This window comes from Coregonus lavaretus (genome assembly GCF_964263955.1).
Source record: "Coregonus lavaretus genome assembly, chromosome: 29".
NCBI classification, from domain to species: Eukaryota; Metazoa; Chordata; class Actinopteri; order Salmoniformes; family Salmonidae; genus Coregonus; species Coregonus lavaretus.
Window position 1 is genome coordinate 37,678,863 of NC_140016.1, and position 23,841 is coordinate 37,702,703.

The window sequence follows — 23,841 nt, forward strand, 5'->3', positions numbered from 1 at the left end:
CTGAATCACTGGACCTTTAACTCCGGATTCATCGCTACCAGCTAGCTGCAACAAAATGGACGTTGTGGTTTGGCTAATCATCCTGAGCTAGGCCCATCTCCCGGCTATCTACCTCTCTGTCAACCGGACGGGACCACCTAGTGTTGACACGGAGCCCCGCCGATCCTACACGACTGGTCTGCCGATGAAATCGTCTGATGTGGTTACAACAGGCTTCCCGTTACGACGTCGACCACGAATATTCCATCTGCTAGCCCCGGCCCGCTAGCACACGCTAGCCATGGCCTCTTGCTCGCTAGTGCTGTAGCAGCCCCCAAACTACCTCCGAACTATCCTATTGCTCTTCACCGGACCTTATGATAACTCAGCTATACAGCTGATGCCTGCTGGACTGTTCCTTTTTACGGTACCGCATCCTGTTTATGTTTAGCCTCAGCCCAAACGGTGTCGTCATTACCAGCTGTTGTTTTAGCTCTCTCAAATTACACCTGTGATTGCTTTATGCCTCTCTCCCATGTCAATATGGTTAGCTTATTGTTGTTTCGGTTATTTCTAATTGTACTATTTCACTGTAGATCCCCCAGCCCAGCTAAACCTGCCTTAGATAGCTCCTTTGTCCCACCCCACATACACGCAGAGACCGACTCAATTGGTGCCTCCAGTGATGCTATCTCTTTCATTGTTACCCAACGCTTAGGTTTACCTCCACTTTACTCATATCCTTCCATATCCTTGTCTGTACATAATGCCCTGAATATTTTCTACAACGCCCAGAAATCTGCCCCCTTTATTCTATGTACCCAACGCACTAGAAGACCAGTTCTTAAAGCCTTTAGCCGTATCCTTATTCTAGTCCTCCTCTGTTCCTCTGGTGATGTAGAGGCTAACCCAGGCTCTGCAGCCCTCAGAATCACTCCTACTCCCCAGGCGCTATCATTTGTTGACTTCTGTAATCGCAAAAGCCTTGGTTTCTTGCATGTTAATATCAGAAGTCTACTTCCTAAGTTTGAGTTATTTAACCCTGATGTTCTAGCAGTGTCTGAATCCTGGCTTAGGAAGGCCACCAAAAATTCTGAAATTTCCATCCCCAACTATAACATTTTCCGTCTAGATAGAACTGCCAAATGGGGTGGAGTTGCAATCTACTGTAGAGATAGCCTGCAGAGCTCTATCATACTATCCAAGTCTGTGCCCAAACAGTTTGAGCTTCTACTTCTAAAAATCCACCTTTCCAGAAATAAGTCTCTCACTGTTGCCGCTTGCTACAGACCCCCCTCAGCCACCAGCTGTGCCCTGGACAACATATGTGAATTGATTGCCCCCCATTTATCCTCAGAGTTCGTATTGCTTGGTGACCTAAATTGGGATATGCTTAACACCCCGGCCATCCTACAATCCAAACTAGATGCCCTCAATCTCACACAAATTATCAACGAACCTACCAGGTACAACCCTACATCCGTAAACATGGGTACCCTCATAGATATCATCCTGACCAACTTACCCTCTAAATACACCTCCGCTGTCTTCAACCAGGATCTCAGTGATCACTGCCTTATTGCCTGCGTCCGTAACGGGTCCGTGGTCAAACGACCACCCCTCATCACTGTCAAACGCTCCCTAAAACACTTTCGCGAGCAGGCCTTCCTAATTGACCTGGCCCAGGTATCCTGGATGGATATAGATCTCATTCCGTCAGTAGAAGATGCCTGGTTGTTGTTTAAAAGTAATTTCCTCTCAATCTTAAATAAACATGGGACACTGTAAAGTCCATAGAGAATAAGAGCACTTCCTCCCAGCTGCCCACTGCACTGAGGCTAGGAAACACTATCACCACCGATAAATCTACAATAATCGAGAATTTCAACAAGCATTTTGCTACGGCTGGCCATGCTTTCCACTTGGCTACCACTACCCCGACCACCAACTCTGCACCCCCAGCTGCAACTTTTTTTTTTCTATGGGATTAAGGTCTGGAGAATGGCTAGGCCACTCCAGGACCTTAATGTGCTTCTTCTTGAGCCACTCCTTTGTTGCCTTGTCCGTGTGTTTTGGGTCATTGTCATGCTGGAATACCCATCCACGACCCATTTTCAATGCCCTGGCTGAGGGAAGGAGGTTCTCACCCAAGATTTGATGGTACATGGCCCTATCCATCGTCCTTTTGAAGCGGTGAAGTTGTCATGGCCCCTTAGCAGAAAAACACCCCCAAAGCATAATGTTTCCACCTCCATGTTTGACGGTGGGGATGGTGTTCTTGGGGTCATAGGCAGCATTCCTCCTCCTCCAAACACGGCGAGTTGAGTTGATGCCAAAGAGCTCGATTTTGGTCTCATCTGACCACAACACTTTCACCCAGTTCTCCTCTGAATCATTCAGATGTTCATTGGCAAACTTCAGACGGGTATGTATATGTGCTTTCTTGAGCAGGGGGACCTTGCGGGCGCTGCAGGATTTCAGTCCTTCACGGCGTAGTGTGTTACCAATTGTTTTCTTGGTGACTATGGTCCCAGCTGCCTTGAGATCATTGACAAGATCCTCCCGTGTAGTTCTGGGCTGATTACTCACCGTTCTCATGATCATTGCAACTCCACGAGGTGAGATCTTGCATGGAGCCCCAGGCCGAGGGAGATTGACAGTTCTTTTGTGTTTCTTCCATTTGCGAAAAATCGCACCAACTGTTGTTACCTTCTCACCAAGCTGCTTGGCGGTGGTCTTGTAGCCCATTACAGCCTTGTGTAGGTCTACAATCTTGTCCCTGACATCCTTGGAGAGCTCTTTGGTCTTGGCCGTGGTGGAGAGTTTGGAATCTGATTGATTGATTGATTGATTGCTTCTGTGGACAGGTGTCTTTTATACAGGTAACAAACTGAGATTAGGAGCACTCACTTTAACAGTGTGCTCCTAATCTCATTTCGTTACCTGTATAAAAGACACCTGGGAGCCAGAAATCTTTCTGATTGAGAGGGTGTCAAATACTTATTTCCCTCATTAAAATGCAAATAAATTTATAACATTTTTGACATGCGTTTTTCTGGATTTTTTTGTTGTTATTCTGTCTCTCACTGTTCAAATAAACCTACCATTAAAATTATAGACTGATAATTTCTTTGTCAGTGGGCAAACGCACAAAATCAGCAGGGGATCAAATACTTTTTTCCCCTCACTGTATATCCATCCTGCCCTGCCTTTCGAAAGTATTTGAAAGCCAAGTTAACAAACAGATCACCGACCATTTCGAATCCCACCGTACCTTCTCCGCTATGCAATCCGGTTTCCGAGCTGGTCATGGGTGCACTTCAGCCACGCTCAAGGTCCTAAACGATATTATAACTGTGATCGATAATAGACAATACTGTGCAGCCGTCTTCATCGACCTGGCCAAAGCTTTCGACTCTGTCAACCACCGCATTCTTATTGGCAGACTAAATTGCCTTGGTTTCTCAAATGACTGCCTCGCCTGGTTCACCAACTACTTCTCAGATAGAGTTCAATGTGTCAAATCGGAGGGCCTGTTGTCTGGACCTCTGGCAGTCTCTATGGGGGTGCCACAGGGTTCAATTCTTGGGCCGACTCTTTTCTCCGTGTATATCAATGATGTCGCTCTTGCTGCTGGTGACTCTCAGATCCACCACTACGCAGACGACACCATTTTGTATACATCTGGCCCTTCATTGGACACTGTTAACAAACTTCCAAACGAGCTTCAATCCCATACAACACTCCTTCAGTAGCCTCCAACTGCTCTTAAACACTAGTAAAACTAAATGCATGCTCTTCAATCGAACGCTGCTGGCTCCCGCCCACCCGACTAGAATCACTACTCTCGACGGGTCTGACCTAGAGTATGTGGACAACTACAAATACCTAGGTGTCTGGTTAGACTGTAAACTCTCCTTCCAGACTCACATTAAGAATCTCCAATCCAAAGTTAAATCTAGAATCGGCTTCCTATTTCGCAACAATGCCTCCTTCACTCATGCTGCCAAACATGCCCTCGTAAAACTGACTATCCTACCGATCCTTGACTTTGGCGAATAGCCTCCAACACTCTACTCAGCAAATTGGATGTAGTCTATCACAGTGCCATCCGTTTTGTCTCCAAAGCCCCATACACTACCCACCACTGTGACCTGTACGCTCTTGTTGGCTGGTCCTCACTACATGTTTGTCGTCAAACCCACTGGCTCCAGGCCATCTATAAATCACTGCTAGGCAAATCCCCGCCTTATCTTAGCTCATTGGTCACCATAGCAGCACCCAGCCGTAGTCTGCGCTCCAGCAGGTATATCTCACTGGTCATCCCCAAAGCCAACACCTCCTTTGGCCGCCATTCCTTCCAGTTCTCTGCTGCCAATGACTGGAACGAATTGCAAACATCTCTGAAGCTGGAGACTCTTATCTCCCTCACTAACTTTAAGCATCAGTTGTCAGAGCACCTTACCGATCACTGCACCTGTACACAGCCCATCTGAAATTAGCCCACCCAACTACCTCATCCCTATATTGTTATTTATTTTGCTCTTCTGCACCCCAGTATCTCTATTTGCACATAATCTCTTGCACATCTAGCATTCCAGTGTTAATACTAATTGTAATTATTTTGCACTATAGCCTATTTATTGCCTTACCTCCATAACTTGCTACATTTGCACACACTGTATATATATTTTCTGTTGTATTTTTTTACTTTGTTTTTTTACCCCATATGTAACTCTGTGTTGTTGTGTTTATCGCACTGCTTTGCTTTATCTTGGCCAGGTCGCAGTTGTAAATGAGAACTTGTTCTCAACTGGCTTACCTGGTTAAATAAAGGTGAAATAAATAAATACAAATAAATATCCATAGTCCATGGCCAGGGAGTAAAAAGTTCTCCTATGGTTGTGTCAAATTGGCTGCATCGAAAAACAACTTCTAGCCCCTACCTTCTATGTGTAACCAGTGTGAAATGGCAAATGGTGAAATAAAATTAAAAAAATAATAAATACAAAAACCTCATCAATCTACACACAATACAGAAATACCTTATCTACATAAGTATTCAGACCCTTTGCTATGTGACTCGAAATTGAGCTCAGGTGCATTCTGTTTCCATTGATCATCCTTGAGATGTTTCTACAACTTGATTAGAGTCCACCTTTGGTAAATTCAATTGATTGGACATGATTTGGAAAGTCACACACCTTTCTATATAAGGTCCCACAGTTGACAGTGCATGTCAGAGCAAAAACCAAGCCATGAGGTCAAAGGAATTGTCGGTAGAGCTCTGAGACAGGATTGTGTTGAGGCACAGATCTGGGAAAGGGTACCAAAACATTTCTGCAGCATTGAAGGTCCCCAAGAACACAGTGTCTTCCATCATTCTTAAATGGAACAAGTTTGGAATCACCAAGACTCTTCCTAGAGCTGGCCACCCGGCCAAACTGAGCAATCGGGGGAGAAGGGCCTTGGTCAGGGAGGTGACCAAGAACCCGGTGGACACTCTGACAGAGCTCCAGAGTTCCTCTGTGGAGATGGGAGAACCTTCCAGATGGACAACCATCTCTGCAGCACTCCACCAATCAGGCCTTTATGGTAGAGTGGCCAGACGGAAGCCACTCCTCAGTAAAAGGCACATGAAAGCCCACTTGGAGTTTGCCAAAAGGCAGCTAAAGGACTCTCAGACCATGAGAAACAAGATTCTCTGGTCTGATGAAAAAATATTGAACTATTTGGCCAGAATGCCAAGCGTCACATCTGGAGGAAACCTGGCACCATCCCTACGGTGAAGCATGGTGGTGGCAGCATCATGCTGTGGGGATGTTGTTCAGCGGCAGGGACTGGGAGACTAGTCACGATCAAGAGAAAGATGAACGGAGCAAAGTACAGAGAGATCCTTAATGAAAACCTACTCCAGAGCGCTCAGGACCTCAGACTGGGGCGAAGATTCACTTTCCAACAGGACAACGACCCTAAGCATACAGCCAAGACAACGCAGGAGTGGCTTCGGGACAAGTCTCTGAATGTCCTTGAGTGGCCCAGCCAGAGCCCGGACTTGAACCCGATCGGACATCTCTGGAGAGACCTGAAAATAGCTGTGCAGCGACGCTCCCCGTCCAACCTGACAGAGCATGAGAGGATCTGCAGAGAAGAATGGGAGAAACTACCCAAATACAGGTGTCCCAAGCTTGTAGCGTCATACCCAAGAAGACTCGAGGCTGTAATTGCTGCCAAAGGTGCTTCCACAAAGTACTGAGTAAATGGTCTGAATACTTATGTAAATGTGATATTTCAGTTTTTTTGTTTTTTTATACATGGGCAAAAATGTATAAAAACATGTTTTTGCTTTGTCATTATGGGTATTGTGTGTAGATTGATGAGTGGACAAAAACAATTTAATCCATTTTAGAATAAGGCTGTAACGTAACAAAATTTTGAAAAGGTCAAGTGGTCTGAAGGCTTGTTGCCTTTGGAGTCCAGAGTGGACCAACTTAAACTCAATCATATGTTTGACATCTTAAATGATAATACATCTATAGTCTATAACCAGCATAGTTACAATACCAGAGCTAGTTTTATGTCTTGTAAAATCCCAAGAGTAAACAGTACTGCGAGGAGCATATATTTCTATACAGGCATTTATAATAATAATATGCCATTTAGCAGACGCTTTTATCCAAAGCGACTTACAGTCATGCGTGCATACATTATTTTATTTTTTTGTGTATGGGTGGTCCCGGGGATCGAACCCACTACCTTGGCTTTACAAGCGCCATGCTCTACCAGCTGAGCTACAGAGGACCACGATTTGTCTGTGGAATAGCCACGATTTGTCTGTGGAATAGCCTCCCTTTGGAGATCAAAGAAAAAGTAGAAGCTTTAAAAAGCAGGCAAAGGCTCTCATTTGGACAAGGTTGCCTAACTAAGATAAACCACTCCACTGCCCCTTGTGCCCCCTACTGCTGGTCATGTATTTATTTGAATGATAGGTATGATAGGTATCTCCCGAGTGGCGCAGTGGTCCAAGGCACTGCATCGCAGTGCTAGCTGTACCACTAGAGATCCTGGTTCGAATCCAGCCTCTGTCGTAGCCGGCCGCGACCGGGAGACCCATGGGGCGGCGCACAATTGGACCAGCGTCGTCCAGGGTAGGGGAATGGCCGGCAGGGATGTAGCTCAGTTGGTAGAGCATGGCGTTTGCAACGCCAGGGTTGTGGGTTAGATTCCCACGGGGGGCCAGTATGAAAAATAAAAAAATAAAGTATGTATGCACTCACTAACTGTAAGTCGCTCTGGAATGACTAAAATGTATGATGTGCAATGTACATTTTGTTGTATATGTCTGTTACCCAAATAAATTCAAATCAATACCTGTTCAATTCTAATTGTAATTAATGATGCACATTTATTCTTGAATAATTGTTATGCCTTAGGAGATTAGTACAACTGCCACACTAGTATATAGTATCATAACCCAATAATTCAATTAATTTTAGTATTTTCTAAAGTCTAGCAACCTTGCCAGCAGACAAGCAGGTACTCTTTGCCTGGTCCAGTCAGTGTGCTCCCTCTGAAAAACAGAGCGGACAGATGTTTTTATATATCGTTATAATAAAATGTGGGCTTAAAAGTTAAGTTTAGTAATTTATGTAACATCTGAAAAATACAAAAACAGGACAATTCTGAGGGGGCATGTGCCCTTGTGCCCCGTATGGGCATGATGCCTCTGCCCTCAAACTAATTCAGGGCTAGTATATGTGGTTCACCTCTCCCTCAGTATTCTATAGTGGTCTTGCCGGAGGATAAAATGTGTGTTTGTGTGCATGAGTGTGTGACATGTTAGTCAGTGACGGCATTTCTAATTTGTGTAATTGACTCTAGCTGCAGACATCACCGCGAGATGACAGTGGGAGCGAGGAGAGTGCTAATCAAGTCAATGTAAGTGGCTGTGACCCTTTCCATCTCTCTCTCGCCTTCTCTTCTATTTCTTTAAAAAAATATATAATTTATATCTCTCTATTTTTCTATTTTCTCTCTACATCTCTGGCTCCCTCTCACTCACTTTCTCTTTCTCTGTTCCTCTCTCTGTCACTCTCTCCGCTCTCTCTTTCTCTACTCCCCTCTCTCTCTCCTCTCCTCTCTTCTTTTCCAGTGACATGACAGATCAAGCGTGTGTGCGCGTGTCTGTTTGCATGAGTTTGTGACGTTAGTCAGTGACGTCTTTTCTCATTTTTATAATTGACTCTAGCTGGAGACATCAACGCGAGATGACAGCAGGAGCGAGGAGAGTCCTAATCAAGTCAATGTAAGTGGCTGTGACCCTCTCCACCCCTCTCTCACGCCTTCTCTTCTATATATTTTTCTATTTTTTCTCTACATCTCTCTCTTGCTCTCTCCTTCTCTGCTCCCGTCGCTCTCGCCTCTCTCCTTTTCCAGTGACATGACAGATCATTACAGGCCAATCCAGTGCAGGAGGACTTTATTTGTCGCAGGATAAATCAACCCGACTCAACTGGGTTAGGAAATCAAGGACTTGTCCTATTATACACACATAGTAATGAACATTGCCTTTGGGGAAGCCCTGTAAGAGATGTCACCGTGCCTGGGTCAGGCAGGGCAGCGCCCACACACACATCAGTCAGACACAGATAAACACACTTACCCAACCCTCCTTTTGCCAGCCTGTCAGAAGCCCACTGTAAACAACTTGATCATTAGTCTCTCAATTCAATTTCAATTTCAATTTAAGGGCTTTATTGGCATGGGAAACGTGTGTTAACATTGCCAAAGCAAGTGAAGTAGATAGTAAACAAAAGTGAAATAAACAATAAATATTAACAGTAAACATTACACTCAGAAGTTTCAAAAGAATAAAGACATTTCAAATGTAATATTATGTATATATACAGTGTTGTAACAATGTGCAAATAGTTAAAGTACAAATGGGAAAATAAATAAACATAAATATGGGTTGTATTTACAATGGTGTTTGTTCTTCACTGGTTGCCCTTTTCTTGTGGCAACAGGTCACAAATCTTGCAGCTGTGATGGCACACTATGGTTTTTCACCCAGTAGATCCCTCTCTCTCTCTCTCTTTCTCTCTCCTCCCACTGCCTCTGTCTGATGTTTCTAGGGCTGTGTGTGTATACAGTGGGGGGAAAAGTATTTAGTCAGCCACCAATTGTGCAAGTTCTCCCACTTAAAAAGATGAGCGAGGCCTGTAATTTTCATCATAGGTACACGTCAACTATGTCAGACAAAATTAGAAAAAAAAATCCAGAAAATCACATTGTAGGATTTTTAATGAATTTATTTGCAAATTATGGTGGAAAATAAGTATTTGGTCAATAACAAAAGATTCTCAATACTTTGTTATATACCCTTTGTTGGCAATGACACAGGTCAAACATTTTCGCCCATTCCTCCATGCAGATGTCCTCTAGAGCAGTGATGTTTTGGGGCTGTCGCTGGGCAACACGGACTTTCAACTCCCTCCAAAGATTTTCTATGGGGTTGAGATCTGGAGACTGGCTAGGCCACTCCAGGACCTTGAAATGCTTCTTACGAAGCCACTCCTTCGTTGCCCGGGCGATGTGTTTGGGATCATTGTCATGCTGAAAGACCCAGCCACGTTTCATCTTCAATGCCCTTGCTGATGGAAGGAGGTTTTCACTCAAAATCTCACGATACATGGCCCCATTCATTCTTTCCTTTACACGGATCAGTCGTCCTGGTCCCTTTGCAGAAAAACAGCCCCAAAGCATGATGTTTCCACCCCCATGCTTCACAGTAGGTATGGTGTTCTTTGGATGCAACTCAGCATTCTTTGTCCTCCAAACATGACGAGTTGAGTTTTTACCAAAAAGTTATATTTTGGTTTCATCTGACCATATGACATTCTCCCAATCCTCTTCTGGATCATCCAAATGCACTCTAGCAAACTTCAGACGGGCCTGGACATGTACTGGCTTAAGCAGGGGGACACGTCTGGCACTGCAGGATTTGAGTCCCTGGCGGCGTAGTGTGTTACTGATGGCAGGCTTTGTTACTTTGGTCCCAGCTCTCTGCAGGTCATTCACTAGGTCCCCCCGTGTGGTTCTGGGATTTTTGCTCACCGTTCTTGTGATCATTTTGACCCCACGGGGTGAGATCTTGCGTGGAGCCCCAGATCGAGGGAGATTATCAGTGTTCTTGTATGTCTTCCATTTCCTAATAATTGCTCCCACAGTTGATTTCTTCAAACTAAGCTGCTTACCTATTGCAGATTCAGTCTTCCCAGCCTGGTGCAGGTCTACAATTTTGTTTCTGGTGTCCTTTGACAGCTCTTTGGTCTTGGCCATAGTGGAGTTTGGAGTGTGACTGTTTGAGGTTGTGGACAGGTGTCTTTTATACTGATAACAAGTTCAAACAGGTGCCATTAATACAGGTAACGAGTGGAGGACAGAGGAGCCTCTTAAAGAAGAAGTTACAGGTCTGTGAGAGCCAGAAATCTTGCTTGTTTGTAGGTGATCAAATACTTATTTTCCACCATAATTTGCAAATAAATTCATAAAAAATCCTACAATGTGATTTTCTGGAGAAAGAAAATCTCAATTTGTCTGTCATAGTTGACGTGTACCTATGATGAAAATTACAGGCCTCTCTCATCTTTTTAAGTGGGAGAACTTGCACAATTGGTGGCTGACTAAATACTTTTTATATATATATCTATATGTATATATCACCTACCAGCCTAACAGGGTTTTCTCTACTTGTCCTGTAGGAGGCGACAGCATTAGCACTGGTGTCATGCAGTCAGGAGATGGAGAGTCTGCCCCCAGAGAAGATTCCCCCCAGTCTTGTTCACTCTGAGAGAGAGGCCTTGCTAGTTGGTATGTTCATCTAACATTACTACAACATTACTATAATGTTATATTAACATAACTATAGAGGAGAAGATCACTCCTCCATTGTTTATCAGTGTGTGTTTGTTTTCTGAGCAGGCTCCTCAGTGGGCTATAAGATGTTATTACACAGGGGTTTAGGAATATCAGTATTGGATGATCATATTAATGAGCTGATAGCAGATGTTATTATTGTTGGGATTAATTCAACCCCTTGGTGCTGTGTGGTGTGTGCTTGCGTGCATGTGTAGAACCCCATGCTGCTCTGATCAGAGAAGCTTTAATGTGGAGAGCAGCATCAAAGTCCTCATTAAACACTTCTCTTAATCTGAATGGTTCAAATAAGAGTCTTCCATTGAGCTGGGATCGCTTTGGAGAAGTCAGGCACACTTGAAGAGTCCAGATATATATATATATTGAGTGGTCTCTTGACTGTGAGGTTCTCACTGGCTTTCATGATGGACAGATGGGTGAATGAATCAACACTAAAATTGAATGGTGTTAGTTACCTATAGGTTAGCTATAGGTCAATAGTCTACAGTTTGATTTATTACGTGGGTCTTTCTATAAATAAAGGGGCCAATGTGTGACATCAGGACACATTTTTAAAATGTTCTTGCAGCTTCAAATCAAATTGAATCAAATTGTATTGGTCACATACGTGTTTAACAGATGTTATTGCGGGTGTAGCGAAATGCTTGTGCTTCTAGCTCCGACAGTGCAGTAATATCTAACAAGTAATATCTAACAATTTTACAACATATACCCAATACACACAAATCTAAGTAAGGAATGAATTAAGAATATATACATACAGTGAGGGAAAAAAGTATTTGATCCCCTGCTGATTTTGTACGTTTGCCCACTGACAAAGAAATGATCAGTCTATAATTTTAATGGTATGTTTATTTGAACAGTGAGAGACAGAATAACAACAACAAAATCCAGAAAAACACGTCAAAAATGTTATCAATTGATTTGCATTTTAATGAGGGAAATAAGTATTTCACCCCCTCTCAATCAGAAAGATTTCTGACTCCCAGGTGTCTTTTATACAGGTAAAGAGCTGAGATTAGGAGCACATTCCTAAAGGGATTGCCCTTAATCTCAGCTTGTTACCTGTATAAAAGACACCTGTCCACAGAAGCAATCAATCAATCAGATTACAAAATCTCCACCATGGCTAAGACCAAAGAGCTCTCCAAGGATGTCAGGGACAAGATTGTAGACCTACACAAGGCTGGAATGGGCTACAAGATCATCGCCAAGCAGCTTGGTGAGAAGGTGACAACAGTTGGTGCGATTATTCGCAAATGGAAGAAACACAAAAGAACTGTCAATCTCCCTCGGCCTGGGGCTCCATGCAAAATCTCACCTCGTGGAGTTGCAATGGTCATGAGAACAGTGAGGAATCAGCCCAGAACTACACGGGAGGATCTTGTCAATGATCTCAAGGCAGCTGAGACCATAGTCACCAAGAAAACAATTGGTAACACACTACGCCGTGAAGGACTGAAATCCTGCAGCGCCCGCAAGGTTCCCCTGCTCAAGAAAGCACATATACAGGCCCGTCTGAAGTTTGCCAATGAACATCTGAATGATTCAGAGGAGAACTGGGTGAAAGTGTTTTGGTCAGTTGAGACCAAAATTGAGCTCTTTGGCATCAACTCAACTCGCCGTGTTTGGAGGAGGAGGAATGCTGCCTATGACCCCAAGACACCATCCCCACTGTCAAACATGAAGGTGGAAACATTATGCTTTGGGGGTGTTTTTCTGCTAAGGGGACATGACAACTTCACCGCATCAAAGGGACGATGGACGGGGCCATGTATCGTCAAATCGTGGGTGAGAACCTCCTTCCTCTGCCAGGGCATTGAAAATGGGTCGTGGATGGGTATTCCCGCATGGCAATGACCCAAAACAAACGGCCAAGGCAACAAAGGAGTGCCTCAAGAAGAAGGACATTAAGGTCCTGGAGTGGCCTAGCCAGTCTCCAGACCTTAATCCCATAGAAAATCTGTGGAGGGAGCTGAAGGTTCGAGTTGCCATACGTCAGCCTCGAAACCTTAATGACTTGGAGAAGATCTGCAAAGAGGAGTGGGACAAAATCCCTCCTGAGATGTGTGCAAACCTGGTGGCCAACTGCAAGAAACGTCTGACCTCTGTGATTGCCAACAAGGGTTTTGCCACCAAGTACTAAGTCATGTTTTGCAGAGGGGTCAAATACTTATTTCCCTCATTAAAATGCAAATCAATTTATAACATTTTTGACATGCGTTTTTCTGGATTTTTTTGTTGTTATTCTGTCGCTCCTGTTCAAACAAACCTACCATTAAAATTATAGACTGATCATGTCATTGTCAGTGGGCAAACATACAAAATCAGCAGGGGATCAAATACTTTTTTCCCTCACTGTATGGATGAGCGATGTCAGAGCGGCATGGACTAAGATACAGTAGAATAGTATAGAATACAGTATATACATATGAGATGAGTAATGCAAGATATGTCAACATTATTGAAGTGGCTCGTGTTCCATTTCTTAAAGTGGCCAGTGATTTCTAGTCTATGTCTACAGGCAGCATCCTCTAATGTGCTAGTGATGGATGTTTAACAGTCTGATGGCCTTGAGATAGAAGCTGTTATTCCGTCTCTCGTCCCAGCTTTGATGCACCTGTATTTACCTCGCTTTCTGGATCATAGCGGGGTGAACAGGCAGTGTCTCGGGTTGTTGATGTCCTTGATCATCTTTTTGGCCTTCCTGTGACATCGGGTGCTGTAGGTTTCCTGGAGGGCGGGTAGTTTGCCCCTGGTAATGTGTTGGGCAGACCGCACCACCCTCTGGAGAGCCTTGTGATTGCGGGCGATGCAATTGCACATGTGTAGTTACAGGAATAATAGTCTAGATAGGCATAATGAGACCATAACTCGTAGCAACAACAAAACATCTACATGTCATTCAAAATGTCACATGCCTAGTAGCCAGGTCTGTTTCTGATTTAGTCTGCTCTATAATTTATAGCCATACTAAACCTTCCAGAAGAACAGCATTTCTATATATTTTTAAGAGTTGATATAATAATGTAATACAATAATATAATACAATGGGTTCTGTCAACAGAATCATTGGCAATAATAATAACCAATAATTATAATCAATACAACTCTTCAAGCAGTGTGTGCGTGTGTGTAAACTAGACATCACATTCTTGCTTCCTCTGTCCTCCACTCCTTGACTCTCCTTGAAAGTGCATTGGAGCCCGAGGGGAGGAACCTTCCCTCTCTTCCCCCAATGTGCTTTGAGAGGAAGGTGTGGAAGGGAGGACACAAGGGGAGAATCTCAATTGCATTTCCTTCATTCTCCACATCCTCTCTCTTCGCCTCCTTCTCAAAACCCATTGAATAAGAAGGTGAGAGGGGAGGGACCTCTGATCTTCTCATCCAATGGGTTTTGGGAAGGAGACGAGGAGTGAGGATGTAAAGAATCAAGGAAATTGTCAAGGTGCGAAGTGTATGCGGAGAGTGAAGACAAGCGCAGGACACAGAGATACTAGCAGACTTACTTTACTGAATGTAAAGCACAAAACAAAACCTCCGAACCTGGAGGGAAAAACACCATACACGTAATATGGAAAATACAGCAATGCCGAATACCGACTAGACACAAAACAATAACACACAAATACCAAACGTGAGACAAGGGTAATTATAGGCTATACAATCAAACATAATAGACAACAGGTGTAACTACTCAAGACAAAACAAGACAAACAACGAAACATCGATCGGCAGTAGCTAGTACTCCGGGGATGACGAACGCCGAAGCCTGCCCGAGCAAGGAGGAGGAGCAGCCTCGGCAGAATCCGTGACAGAAATGCAATTGAGATTCTCAGAAGGACAGAGGAAGCAAATATTTGACAGCTATTAAAACATTTTGACAGTGCCAGACTGACTGACTGAGCTGCCATAATACCTATGGCCTGTCCAGAAACAACCCCTAGCCCCTACTGCCCAGAGTCTAGACACTTGTGGAGATCTGAGAGGGATTGATGGGTGGTGACATGGTGAGAGCTCCACCTTAGCCTCTGATAGGCTTGGTGGAGTTTTGGCGGTATTACTTACACCTGTCCAATTCTCTCTATAGTCTAGGGGTAGGGGCTAGGGGTTGTTTTGGACAGGACCCCTCAACCCAGCACCACACTTGAGGCATTAGTTGGATGTTTAATTCCATTGCTATACACACACAGATTTGCACAGGTGTAAACTGGACAAACCACGGCACCCTAACAGGCTGATCAGACAGGTCTGGGTAGTTGGAGTGAAATGACATATTTACATGTTTACTGTATTTACACACCCTTGCTTCATTCCAGCTAGTTAGATGTGCAACCACTGACTAACTATAGCTTGGGCATGTATCTAGTCTAGCAATAGAATGGCGCCAGAGGAGATGGCTGCCGTTTTATGGGCTCCTAACCAATTGTGCTATTGTGTGTGTTTTTTCGTGTTATTTGTAACTTATTTTGTACATAATATTTCTGCCACCGTCTCTTATGACCAAGAAGAGCTTCTGGATATCAGGACAGCGATTATTCACCTCGTACTGAGGTAGAGTATTTTTTTTACATTTTAGTCATTTAGCAGACGCTCTTATCCAGAGCGACTTACAATCATACTGGCCCCCTGTGGGAAACGAACCCACAACCCTTGCGTTGCAAGCGCCATGCTCTACCAACTGAGCTACAGGAGTATCTCATGATAAGCTGTAGACCACACTATTTACCAAGAGAGTTTTCATCTATATTTTTCGTAGCTCAGATGATGCAGAGGCTAAGCTACAGGACTGTTTTGCTAGCACAGACTGGAATATGTTCCGGGATTCTTCCGATGACATTGAGGAGTACACCACATCAGTCACTGGCTTCATCAATACGTTTATGATAATGGCGCAGGAGGGGATGGCTGCCATTTTATGGGCTCTTAACCAACCGTGCTGTTTTGTTAGTTTTTTTGGATTGTTTGTAACTTATTTTGTACATAATGTTGCTGCTACCATCTTTTATGACCGAAAAGAGCTTCTGGACATCAGAACAGCGATTACTCACCTTGAACTGGACTAATACTTTTTCTTTAATGAGTCGGACGAGAGGGATTTGCTCCAGACACCCGACAGGGCCCTCATCCCCGTCATTCGCAGGAGAAAGAGACAGAGATATCGCGGAAGGCGATCGGGATGCCTGGTAAGGAGAGGGCGACGAGTGGCTAATCTGCCTTTGCCATCGGTACTATTGGCCAACGTACAATCGCTGGAAAATAAAGTGGATGAACTACAAGCACATAGATATCCTACGAACGGGACATTAAAAACTGTAATATCTTATGTTTGGCTGAACGACGACATGAATAACACACAGCGGGCGGCTTATACACTGTATCGGCAGGATAGAACAGCAGCCTCTGGTAAGACAAAGGGTGGCGGTCTATGTGTATTTTTAAACAACAGCTGGTGCACAATATCTAAGGAAGTCTCTAGGTTTTGCTTGTCTGAGGGAGAGTATCTCATGAGAAGCTGTAGACCACACTATCTACCAAGAGAGTTGTATATTCTTCGTAGCTGTCTATTTACCACCACAAACCGATGCTGGCACTAAGACCACACTCAATAAGCTGTATACGGCCATAAGCAAACAGGAAAACGCTCATCCAGAGGCGGCGCTCCTAGTGGCAGGGGACTTTAATGCAGGGAACCTTAAATCCGTTTTACCTCATTTCTACCAGCATGTTAAATGTGCAACCAGAGGGGAAATAAATCTATAGACTACCTTTACTCCACACACAGAGACGTGTACAAAGCTCTCCCTCGCCCTCCATTTGGCAAATCTGACCATAATTATATCCTCCTGATTCATGCTTACAAGCAAAAACTAAAGCAGGAGGCACCAGTGACTCGGTGAATAAAAAAAGTGGTCAGAAGAAGCAGATGCTAAGTTCAGGGACTGTTTTGCTAGCACAGACTGGAATATGTTTCGGGATTCTTCAGATAGCATTGAGGAGTACACCACATCAGTCACTGGCTTCATCAATAAATGCATCGATGACATCGTCCCCACAGTGACCGTACGTACATACCCCAACCAGAAGCCATGGATTACAGGCAACATCCGCACTGAGCTAAAGGATAGAGATGCCGCTTTCAAGGAGCGGGACTCTAACCCGGAAGCTTGTAAGAAATCCCGCTATGCTCTCCGACGAACCATCAAACAGGCAAATTGTCAATACAGGACTAAGATCGAATTGTACTAGACCGTCTCCGACGCTCGTCAGATGTGGCAGGGCTTGCAAACTATTACAGACTACAAAGGGAAGCACAGCCGCGAGCTTCCCAGTGACACGAGCCTACCAGATGAGCTAAATTACTTCTATGCTCGCTTCGAGGCAAGTAACACTGAAACATGCATGAGAGCATCAGCTGTTTCCGGACGACTGTGTGATCACGTTCTCCGTAGCCGATGTGAGTAAGCGCTCCACACTATCCTTTCACACCTGGACAAAAGGAACACCTATGTTGTCACGTCTCCTCCCGTTGCTCCCCTCTGGCACTCTGATTCACTGGTCTACTGAGCCACCGGTCTGAGCGCACCACCTCGGCAACATCGGAATGGAAACCCAGCGCACCCTAATCACCTCCAGCGCCCCTGCACCTCCTCATGTCATCACCACTCCTATTTAGCCCTGGACTGCTCTGTATGATGTTGTGTGTGACTGTTTAGCTTCGTATCGTGTACTCTATCTTTGTTATTTCTCTTTGTAATTGTTTAAGTAAACCTTGACCTTGTTAATTCCTGCATCTGCGTCCTGCCTCTTCGTATACTCAGTACTCGTCAAATATGTGAGAATGCTATTCATTGTCCACAGCTCAGCGTTCAACATCATAGTGCCCTCAAAGCTCATCACTAAGCTAAGGACCCTGGGACTAAACACCTCCCTCTTCAACTGGATCCTGGACTTCCTGACGGGCCGCCCCCAGGTGGTAAGGGAAGGTAACAACACATCCGCCACGATGATCCTCAACACGGGGGCCCCTCAGGGGTGCATGCTCAGTCCCCTCCTGTACTCCCTGTTCACTCATGACTGCATGGCCACGCACGACTCCAACACCATCATTAAGTTTGCAGATGACACAACAGTGGTAGGCCTGATCACCGACAACGACGAGACAGCCTATAGGGAGGAGGTCAGAGACCTGGCTTTGTGGTGCCAGGACAACAACCTCTCCCTCAACGTGATCAAGACAAAGGAGATGATTGTGGACTACAGGAAAAAGAAGAGGACCGAGCACGCCCCCATTCTCATGGACTGGGCTGTAGTGGAGCAGGTTGAGAGCTTCAAGTTCCTTGGTGTCCACATCACCAACAAACTAACATGGTCCAAGCACACTAAGACAGTCGTGAAGAGGGCACGACAAAACCTATTCCCCCTCAGGAGACTGAAAAGATTTTACATGGTTCCTCAGATCCTCAAAAGGTTCTACAGCTGCACCATCGAGAGCATCCTGACTGGTTGCATCACTGCCTGGTATGGCAACTGCTCGGCCTCCGACCGCAAGGCACTAGAGGGTACTGCGTACGGCCCAGTACATCACTGGGGCCAAGCTTCCTGCCATCCAGGACCTCTATACCAGGCGGCGTCAGAGGAAGGCCCTAAAAATGGTCAAAGACTCCAGCCACCATATTCATAGACTGTTCTCTCTGCTACCGCACGGCAAGCGGTACCGGAGTGCCAAGTCTAGGTCCAAGAAGCTTCTAAACAGCTTCTACCCCCAAGCCGTAAGACTCCTGAACATCTAATCAAATAGCTACCCAGACTATTTGCATTGCCCCTGTTGTATTTGGCGCATGTGACAAATACAAATTGAGATACTGTTGTTTTTGCTGTATAGCATCATTTAATAAGATTACTAATGGTTAGCTAGGTAACTAGGATATATCAGTCAGCTAACCATTTACAGTAACAGCAGTTCATTAATAAGTCAATACACACTAAATCTTATCCAGAAATTGTACATTATCTTGGCACTGTGGCATGGTATGGGAAGCTATTAATTAATAGTCATATATTGGAGTTAGAAGGGTGACCTCCTACTTTGAAAGGACAGGAAGTGTTGGCTGTGCACTTGGCCAAACATTCCACATTTAACCCCACCCACATTTGAACATCGAAATATCAAGTAGATTTTTGGTTTTAAATGCAAAAACAAGCAAGTTTTGTATTTTTTCATTTCTATTCAAAAACAAATAAATAGGCAATTATCACATTCCCGATTGCTCCATTTTAACTGGGAAAACAAACGATCAAAACGTATACGGACCGTAATCTTACTTCAGGAATCTTGACTTAATGTTGTCCATTAAGTAGGCTAATTATCTTGACCGCCTTGACAACATAGACACCAAAATGTTCGGTCAATCCTCGAGATCAACATTAATTCCCGCACTTGTTGTTAAATCGCATGCAGTATCACGCAAGCTCTTTATCACTTGACTGTCATTCAGAAAATCCTTTCCTGAATCAGCTGATGTTGCACGATAAAGTCTCCACGTTACTCAACAGCTAGACATCAAACGCGCATCAAACAACTATTATGAGTAATTATTGAAGATTCCCGTTAATGACAGAATCAATTTTTGTTATATTAATCATATTCAAGTTTCTCTTTCTGTTTGAAGCATTGGATATTGCAATCACATACAGTTGAAGTCAGAAGTTTACATACACTTAGGTTGGAGTCATTAAAACTCATTTTTCAACCACTTCACAAATTTCTTGTTAACAAACTATAGTTTTGGCAAGTCGGTTAGGACATTGTCACGCCCTGACTCTGGGGACTCTTATTTGTTGAGTCAGGGTGTGATTTTCTATGTTGTATTTTCTATGTTTAGATCTATTATGTGTATTTCTATGTTGGCCGGGGTGGTTCCCAATCAGAGGCAGCTGTAGCTCGTTGTCTCTGATTGGGGACCATACTTAGGCAGCCTATTGGCACTAGTGGGTTGTGGGATCTTGTTCCGTGTAAGGTATGTTGTGTTGTGCTGCCTTGGACTTAACGTTTCGTTTGTTTATTGCTTTGTCGGTTGTTTATTCATTAAAATAAACATGTACGCATATCACGCTGCGCCCTGGTCCGTCCCGTTCATCAGCGATTATGACAGAAGATCCCACCAAACGAGGACCAAGCAGCGTGTCCAGGTGCAGACAGCCTGGACCTGGGAGGAGATCCTGGACGGTAAGGGATCCTGGACTTGGGAGGAGATTCAGGCCGGGATGGATCACCGTCCTTGGGAGGAGACAGTGGAGGCGCGGTATAGAGAGGAGCAGCGGCAAAGCGGAAGGCGCCGGCCGAGGAAGAAGCCCGAGAGACAGACCCAATATTTTTTTGGGGGGGGCTAAAAGGGTGGTTGGCGGAGCCTAGTGTTAGAGCAGAGCCAACTCCCCGTACTCACGCGAGGAGGCGTGTGACTGGGCAGGCTCCGTGTTATGCGGAGCTACGTACTGTATCGCCAGTACGCGTGCACAGCCCAGTGCGTCCTGTGCTAGCACCACGCACGTGCCGTGCGAAGATGGGCATCCAGCCAGGACGAGGTGTGCCGGCTCAACGCTCCTGGTCTCCAGTACGCCTCCTCGGTCCCGCGTATCGTATCCTGCGCCAGTTCTACGAGCTGTATCGCCAGTGCGTGTGCACAGCCCAGTGCGTCCTGTGCCAGCGCCCCGCACGTGTAGTGCGAAAGTGGGCAGCCAGCCAGGACGGGTTGTGCCACCTCTCCGCTCCAGACCTCCAGTCCGCCTCGCAGTCCGGTCCGGCCCGTTCCTGCTACTCGCACCAGTGGAGGAACTTGCACAATTGGTGGCTGACTAAATACTTTTTTCCCCCACTGCATATCCACAGAAAAACAAGTCCTATATCGACATAACCTGAAAGGCCGCTCAGCAAGGAAGAAGCCACTTCTCCAAAACCACCATAAAAAAAGCCAGACTATGGTTTGCAACTGCACATGGGGACAAAGATCGTACTTTTTGGTACCAAATGTCCGCTGGTCTGATGAAACAAAAATAGAACTGTTTGGCCATAATGACCATCGTTATGTTTGGAGGAAAAAGGGAAACGCTTGCAAGCCGAAGAACACCATCCCAACCGTGAAGTACAGGGATGCCAGCATCATACTGTGGGGGTGCTTTGCTGCAGGAGGGACTGGTGCACTTCACAAAATAGATGGCATTATATTGAAGCAACATCTCAAGACATCAGTCAGGAAGTTAAAGCTTGGTTGCAAATGGGTCTTCCAAATGGACAATGACCCCAAGCATACTTACAAAGTTGTGGCAAAATGGCTTAAGGAAAACTAAGTCAAGGTATTGGAGTGTCCATCACAAAGCCCTGACCTCAATCCTATAGAACATTTGTGGGCAGAACTGAAAAAGCGTGTGCGAGCAAGGAGGCCTACAAACCTGACTCAGTTACACCAGCTCTGTCAGGAGGAATGGGCCAAAATTCACCCAACTTATTGTGGGAAGCTTGTGGAAGGCTACCCGAAACATTTGACCCAAGTTAAACAATTTAAAGGCAATGCTACCAAATACTAATTGAGTATATGTAAACTTCTGACCCACTGGGAATGTGATGAAAGAAATAAAAGCTGAAATAAATCATTCTCTCTACTATTATTCTGACATTTCACATTCTTAAAATAAAGTGGTGATCCTAACTGACCTAAGACAGGGAATTTTTACTAGGATTAAATGTCAGGAAATGTGAAAAACTGAGTTTAAATGTATTTGGCTAAGGTGTATGTAAACTTCCGACTTCAACTGTATATTATTTTGGATATGTGTGCCCATGAAAACTGTTTTCACACCGTAACATAGGGAGACACGAAATGTTACAAGGTTACAGTACACTTCCGAGATTTCCATACAAAAAAGTCAGACAGCAATATCAAGGTCAATGTATAATTCAATTGTTTAATGCTTAGTATAGGATATAACAACAAACAACAGTATCATAAATGTAAGGAAAGAAAGGTAGTGTTTTATGTCACATGATTTTTTTCAGAATCTGTGAAGACTCCAATCATGAGAAAGGGTTTAAAACCCCCTAGAGTTGATTGAAGCACAGGTGCATCAATCTAAGTTACATAACAAAAAAAGCTAGAGATATCATTGGATGCGTCTCAATCCACCGCATCCACCAGTGTCACACTTCCACGTCTGCTGTGAAAAGTGACAGAGCTAGAGCGATGTTTGTTAAACAACGTCTGTAGCATCCGAATGGCTTGACCTAAGACCCCCACAAGTGTCAGGGGACTCGTCTGAAGTCGGTAACGTCGATGTGCCAACTTCTGTTTGTAGCATCCAAACCGTTTGGGCTACAAACTAATGTGACCACACTATGGGACAGGACTCTTCTGAAGGTAACCGGTAACGGTTTAAACATTGTTATGGAAGCATGAAGGTAGTTTTGTGCCTACCCCAAAAAACTATTATATTATTATTATCCTAGATATAGGACAGACACTTCAAAAACTTGTTTCTTATGATTTATTTTTTGACTGTCTTTTTTTACGTTTATGAATGTGTTATTCAATGCATTTCTCAGGGCTATAGTAGTAAAGGTCAAATTACATATTTTATCAAATTTTAAATTAAATAAAAAGATGCCTAAAGGGGTCCAAAAATTCTAAATCAAATAGCTAAACCATCTTAAAACAATTAAAACAACCGCTTAGGCTTACAGGGGTTAAACATAGGTTTTGATTCAACGCATTCATTATATTGAATTTAGCTATGTTCTCCCTTTATATCTTAATGTATTCACATGAAAAAAAAAGGCAAATTATTATTAATGACTTTGTAACAGCTTCAAACAGTTGTCCACTACAAGAAATGCTCACTTGTACCCTAGTTCATAGAAAGACCCATGTCTACTGGATGGCATGATCTCGTTGGCTTTCATGTTGGACAGATGGGTAAATCAATGCTCAGACTGAATTGAGGTGTTTGTACATATGCCTTATGATTATAGGGTAGTAGTTATGGGCTAATAAACCATATGTTAAAAAGCTGTTTTTGAGGTACAGTATCTGTTTCTCCTTCCTCAGGGATCATCTCTACTTTCCTCCATGTCCACCCGTTTGGAGCCAGCATAGAGTACATCTGCTCCTACCTACAGCGGCTGAACACCAAGGTACTGCCTGCACACACACACACACACACACTGATGACACTGACACACACACACCACACAAATGACACACACGCACGCACACACACAGCGAGATGAGCAGCAGGTGCACCCCGATCCAACACACTCTTACAAACACTACTTTCTTACACAAACTACATCCTCAACAAGCTAAGCAATAGAGGCATCCTGGCACTTTGCTGCAATGCACACACACACACACAAACGCACACAGTGCTGTCCTGTCTTCTCGCTCCAACATGCACACACAGAGCTGTCCTGTCTTCTCGCTCCAACATACACACACACAGAGCTGTCCTGTCTTCTCGCTCCAACATACACACACACAGAGCTGTCCTGTCTTCTTGCTCCAACACACGTACCATGTGGATTAAGCATACCCACTGGGTTGACATATGGGCCTGATGTATGCCAGAGCCCCACCGCACAGTTTTATCCTTCTGGCACAGTCAGCCTTGAATCCCCGAGTGCAGAGCAGACAGAGCCCCATCATGCAGGCATTCTTCTCGTGCAGTCAGAGCGGTCTCACCTAATTTCAGGCCCTTCATGCAGGCTCAGCTTCAGCTTCGAGTTGGGGTTGACGCTAAGGCAAGCCTTAGGTTAACTTTCCTCTCACTCACTCTCTCCAGATACAGTACATACTATTTCCTTGTATCTCCCATAGCTACGGTACAATAGACATTAATATAGGATATCTCACACTATCTCCCAGTGCTCTTGAG

The 23,841-nt window shown here is 44.4% G+C and overlaps 1 protein-coding gene across 1 annotated transcript in view; it reads left to right on the forward strand.

Moving 5' to 3' along the window:
- Positions 1–23,841, forward strand: part of LOC311105136 (ecto-NOX disulfide-thiol exchanger 2-like) — a gene marked incomplete at its 3' end in the record, with an annotated part of 419,761 nt that overhangs the window by 388,151 nt on the left and 7,769 nt on the right. The window contains exons 12-15 of the mRNA XM_084147162.1: positions 7,861–7,917; positions 8,228–8,284; positions 10,743–10,851; positions 23,016–23,101. Of these exons, the coding sequence (XP_084003288.1) occupies positions 7,861–7,917; positions 8,228–8,284; positions 10,743–10,851; positions 23,016–23,101 (309 nt within the window). The remainder of the gene's footprint in view (positions 1–7,860; positions 7,918–8,227; positions 8,285–10,742; positions 10,852–23,015; positions 23,102–23,841) is intronic.